The sequence below is a fragment of the Galeopterus variegatus genome, unplaced genomic scaffold, assembly GCF_000696425.1.
Source record: "Galeopterus variegatus unplaced genomic scaffold, G_variegatus-3.0.2 Scaffold10736, whole genome shotgun sequence".
NCBI classification, from domain to species: domain Eukaryota; kingdom Metazoa; phylum Chordata; class Mammalia; order Dermoptera; family Cynocephalidae; genus Galeopterus; species Galeopterus variegatus.
The window spans coordinates 36444-42085 of NW_007736847.1; the positions used below are offsets into that span (position 1 = coordinate 36444).

General features: G+C 47.5%; 2 protein-coding genes across 2 annotated transcripts in view; both read left to right on the forward strand.

Moving 5' to 3' along the window:
* Positions 1–1761, forward strand: part of LOC103610197 (defensin-5-like) — a 3140-nt gene extending 1379 nt beyond the window's left edge. Inside the window, exons 2-3 of the mRNA XM_008594412.1 lie at positions 624–807; positions 1639–1761. Coding sequence (XP_008592634.1) covers positions 636–807; positions 1639–1748 — 282 coding nt within the window. The 5' untranslated portion in view covers positions 624–635 and the 3' untranslated portion in view covers positions 1749–1761. The remainder of the gene's footprint in view (positions 1–623; positions 808–1638) is intronic.
* The window catches only part of LOC103610195 (defensin-5-like), a 6589-nt gene extending 1348 nt beyond the window's left edge, over positions 1–5241 (forward strand). Inside the window, exons 2-3 of the mRNA XM_008594411.1 lie at positions 4265–4448; positions 5008–5241. Of these exons, the coding sequence (XP_008592633.1) occupies positions 4277–4448; positions 5008–5117 (282 nt within the window). The 5' untranslated portion in view covers positions 4265–4276 and the 3' untranslated portion in view covers positions 5118–5241. The remainder of the gene's footprint in view (positions 1–4264; positions 4449–5007) is intronic.
* The last annotated feature ends 401 nt before the right edge of the window (positions 5242–5642 follow it).

The following is a 5642-nucleotide window of genomic DNA, read 5'->3' on the forward strand; positions in this document are numbered from 1 at the left end:
TATATATATATATATATATATATATATTGTCACTTGTACCTCAACAAAGCTGGGGGCAAACATTCTCTTAGCCTTAGCCCCACTCTTCCCTAGTACCCACAGAGCTCCTTTCACCTGTAGCCAGGTAAGGTCATTGTCCTCTCCACACTGATTCAGCAGGAGTCTACTCACCCTATCACCTCAAAAACCCCCTTCATGACGGTGGTCATGCCCCTGAATCCTGCAATGAATTTACTCTATTGAAGTCCTGGGTCTGGCCTCAGGGTCTAGGCCTCCAGAGAGCAGCAGGGCCCAACATCAAAAATGAAGAGGCTGTTTGTTCCCTGAACTTATTGAATGAAAGCACCTTTTCTTTTCTTTTCTGAATATTAAAAAGTAAATATTCGAGTAGGTGGGAAACAGGAAAATACATCAGGGTTCTAACCGAGTACAGACACTAAACATGCAGACTCAGACTGAGATGAAAGCTGCGAGAACAGACCAAAGGGATCAGGAGGGAGACAGCAGCCCTCCCCCTCCCCAACCAAATGCTCCCCCTCTAATTGCAGCATCAGCCCTGAGCAGACCTAAAAATGCAGACTGACTCGTCACTCCCGACTCTCTCCTGCTCTCCCATCCTCCAGGTGACCCCAGCCATGAGGACCCTCACCCTCCTTGCTGCCCTTCTCCTGATGGCCCTCCAGGCCCAGGCTGAGCCACTCCTGGAAAGAGCTTATGAGAATCCAGCCCAGCAGCAGCCTGGGGCAGAGGACCAGGACGTGGCCATCTCCTTTGCAGGGGACCACATCTCTGCTCTTCAAGCTGCAGGTGAGAGACCCCAACATTTCAGAGTTAAGGAGTCTAGACAGGAAGGACTGGAGATGGGATCTGGAATCAGGTCTGGAATCACCTATGTCCCTTATATGATTTTATTTAACCTCTCTGGTAGGGGCCGGCCCGGTGGCGCACTGCACTAGTGCGCTGCTGGGGAAGCGCGGTGGCGCTCCCACCGAGGGTTCGGATCACACATACAGACCGGTTCCAGCTCACTGGCTGAGCGAGGCGCAGGGGCAACACCGAGGTTTGCGATCCCGTTGCCGGTCCCGGCCCGGTACGGGGGCGACACTGAGGGTTGCGATCCGTTGCCGGACACGGAAAAAAGACAAAAAATAAAAAAATAAAAAATAATAAAAAGAAAAAGAAAAAATACCTCTCTGGAACTTGATTTTCTCATCTCTAAATTCAACACTGACAGTCAAATAAATCTAAGAGACTTTTGAGTTCACAATATGTCTGTGAAATTAACTACATTTAAACTATAAAGAGAAATACGGACTAGTTCTTTCTGGAATATTCTATTCTATCAGAGGAAGTTTTATAAGCTGGAGATGGACCTGACGGTGTGTGCAGATGTGTGTGTGACGGTAGTTAGGAATACATAAAAGGGAAGACACATGAGAATGGGCCTCTAACCCTGTGTGTGACCAATGCCTGCTGTGTGTATTTATTCCTGTTGACTGGGGTTGATCATGCTGCCAGCTGTACTGCAGCCAACATGGCAAATGCACTCAACCCAGCACATAACTTCTCCAGGATTTTCTCTTACCACTCACCACTGACCCCAGTGCTCAATGGCGGATGCTCTCTCTTTGTCCCTAGATCCTGTGAGGCGTGTGACCTGCAATTGCAAAATAGCCTGTTCTATTATAGAACGTATTGCTGGGTTCTGCCGAATTCGTGGTATCTACTACAGACTCTGCTGTGGCTGAGCATCAAGAACAGAGAAAAATGAGTTCTGTTATCTTTTAGGGTTGGGCTTCATGTTACAGCACACCTCTGTGGTTCTAGTCAGTTCAGTTTTCAAAGTCTTTGTAGTGCTGTCAGTGTGCACGCCACCTAGTGGACAGTATGTGACATGGCTGATGATTTATCAGTTTAGATCTCATAATCTTTTATATGCTGGTCAGGATCAGATCAACATTATACACAGCTTTGGGTAAGCCCTGGAGTTGATAAACAACCTCATTGGGTTTCTTTCTTGAGCTCCTTCCTGTCTGCAATCTCTTTTGGTACTTTCTGGATCCAGGAAGCTGTGCCTTTAAGTTACCCCATGCTGCCATGTATCTCCATGGCTGCACCTGCTTCCGGGCCAAAGTTGTGGTGAACTAAAGGAAAAAACACTGGTAACTCACCACAGGTTTAGAGGCATTTTACTTTAAATTCTGGCCTTTGTCTTCAGTCAATCTGCCATTATTTACTTTTCAGAGTCCTCAAATAGCTGCTCCAATCCATTCTGTACAGGATTTTTAGCTGCATTCAGTTGGAGAGACAGGGAGAAGTGTGCTTACTTAATCTTATCTAGAACCAGAACCTGATAATTATGACTTTAAGTGGCTATATAGTGTCTGTTATTTGGATATAATGTAATTTACTCAGTAATTACCCAAACAGATATTTTAGGTTGTTGATTTTTATAATAACAATGTGATGGACATTTTAATGTATTTATTATAAAAGTGAAATGTAGGGCCAGCCCGGTGGCGCACTGGATAGTGCGCTGCTTGGGAAGCGTGGCGGCGCTCCCGCCCGAGGGTTCAGATCCCACATACAGACCGGTTCCCGCTCACTGGCTGAGCGAGGCGTGGGAGCAGCACCGAGGGTTGCGATCCCATTGCCGGTCCCCGGCCCGGTGCGGGGGCAACACTGAGGGTTGCAATCCGTTGCCGGACACAGAAAAAGACAAAAGACCAGAAAAAAAAAAAAAAAAAAGGTTGGAATGGGTTGTTAGCAAAGACACAATGAGCATAACAAAAAGCGCAGGAGCGTTACATTAGGATATACACGATATACTTGTTATCAGCTACTATCCAACCATATCTAGTAAAAACTGGATAACACAAGGGCACCTAAAAGTTCATGGAATATAAGGGCTGGCCCAGTGTGATTTAAGGGCTTGGGAGTGTGGTGGCACTCCCGCCGAGGGTTCAGATCCCATGTGGAGACCGGATCCTACTCACTGGCTGAGCATGGTGCTGGCGCAACATCAAGGGCTGCGATCCCGTTGCCGGTTCCCAGTACGGGCGTGACACCAAGGGTTGCAATCCCATTACCGGTCAGTAAAAATGACAAAAAGGAAAAAAAAAATAATAATAATAATTCAATCACTTAAAACTAAAATATAGGAGAATATAATAGCCAAAATGTGACTTTTTGAAGCATTAGGAGTTTAGGAAGAAATAAGAAATAATTATGCTGTGGAGTGGCAAGAAATGGTTTCACCATGAATCTTAAACTCGCAAACAGATTAAAAGAAGGGGTAGAACAGAATTTCAGTTAGACAACAGAGCTGCCTCCATTTTCTCGGGTGGGGGCGGAGACGGCCGGCTCGGATCAGGCAGGCCAGCCATCTTTGCTTGGCACGGCTCCTCACTGAGATGTGCCACTTGCTTACCTCAATGCGGAGCTCCCCGGGCCCTGTAGACCAGCCTACAATCCCACTCTCCCTGTGGATCTCTGACGGGGCTGGTAGCATGGGGAGCCCCCGGCCAGCATTGGGAGGGCAGGGAAGAGGAGCCCCCCCAGATCGTCTCTCCACCACACCCTGGGCTTCGGCCCCAGGTAAACTCCCTGTTTCCGGGAGGCAGATACCATCTCTGTGGGCCTCAGTTTGGAAGAACCCCTAACTGATTTCTGGTTGGGAGAGGGGAGCCCAGAGTGCTCTGGAGCTACATTGAACCTGCCGGAGAGCACTCCCAGAGGGCGCCCCGGATGACCCGTGCTGGGGGGATTCAAAGAGGAACTGTGTGCTGTGGGACCCTCCCCCAAGGAGCTCACACCCTGCAGTTGAAGAGACTAGACACCTAAAACTCTTCCTGGGCAGGGCGGGGCAGGGCACAGCTTTGATGTCTCAGCTGAAAGACGAGGTTTGCAGAAGACAAGACTCAGCCCTGTTCTGAGCGCACAGAGTGGGGAGGGGTCCGGCAAAAGGAGGCGGAGTCTCGGAAAAAAAATAATTACACACCCTGTGAGTCCCCTTTGCAAAGCTCAACAGCCCCACCTAGTGCACACAGAGTGGGAAAATGTCCCGATAGCGAGGTACAGAACACACATACCTTACGGGACCGGCAGGGCAGTTTCCAGCAACTTAGTAGAGTTCAAACTGACCAGAGAGGAGACTTCCTGCAGNCAAATGCTCCCCCTCTAATTGCAGCATCAGCCCTGAGCAGACCTAAAAATGCAGACTGACTTGTCACTCCCGACTCTCTCCTGCTCTCCCATCCTCCAGGTGACCCCAGCCATGAGGACCCTCACCCTCCTTGCTGCCCTTCTCCTGGTGGCCCTCCAGGCCCAGGCTGAGCCACTCCTGGAAAGAGCTTATGAGAATCCAGCCCAGCAGCAGCCCGGGGCAGAGGACCAGGACGTGGCCATCTCCTTTGCAGGGGACCACATCTCTGCTCTTCAAGCTGCAGGTGAGAGACCCCAACATTTCAGAGTTAAGGTGTCTAGACAGGAAGGACTGGAGATGGGATCTGGAATCAGGTCTGGAATCAGCTATGTCCCTTATATGATTTTATTTAACCTCTCTGGAACTTGATTTTCTTATCTCTAAATTCAACACTGAGAGTCAAATAAATCTAAGAGACTTTTGAGTTCACAATATGTCTGTGAAATTAACTACATTTAAAATATAAAGAGAAATACGGACTAGTTCTTTCTGGAATATTCTATTCTATCAGAGGAAGTTTTATAAGCTGGAGATGGACCTGACGGTGTGTGCAGATGTGTGTGTGACGGTAGTTAGGAATACATAAAAGGGAAGACACATGAGAATGGGCCTCTAACCCTGTGTGTGACCAATGCCTGCTGTGTGTATTTATTCCTGTTGACTGGGGTTGATCATGCTGCCGGCTGTACTGCAGCCAACATGGCAAATGCACTCAACCCAGCACATAACTTCTCCAGGATTTTCTCTTACCACTCACCACTGACCCCGGTGCTCAATGGCAGATGCTCTTTCTTTGTCCCTAGATCCTGTGAGGCGTGTGACCTGCTATTGCAGAGGAGCCTGTTCTTTTCTAGAACGTATTGCTGGGTTCTGCCGAATTCGTGGTGTCTACTACAGACTCTGCTGTCGCTGAGCATCAAGAACAGAGAAAAATGAGTTCTAAATTTGCTTTAAGACCTAGAGGGGAGTGGTTATTACTCCTATACCTTTACCTCAATTTTCTTTCCTCATCCTAAATAAAGTCCCTGTAGCAAGTTCTCTGTGTGCCTCTTTGATGTGTCTTAGTTGGGACCCTTTGGTATGCAAATACCAGGATCTTAAATCAAACTCTTAACCAAAATACTGGCTCAGCAATTTCAAGGATGAACACTGGCTTTAGACATAAATCAATATGAAAGGTCAAGTGATGCTGTTGATCTCTCTCTTGACTTCTCTGTCTTTAAACTCCACTTTCATTTTGATTGGATTTACTCTCAAAGACAATTCGCATGTGTTAGGCAAAACAATTATTGTCAGCTTCAAGTTTATACAGTCATTACATCGTTACTTCTCAGGAAAAGCCACCATCTTCTTTCCCAAAGTGTTGGAATTTTATTAAACAGCCCCAGATCACTCATCTGCCTTTTAAGACCTGGGATTGTATCAGCTCGATTGAAAC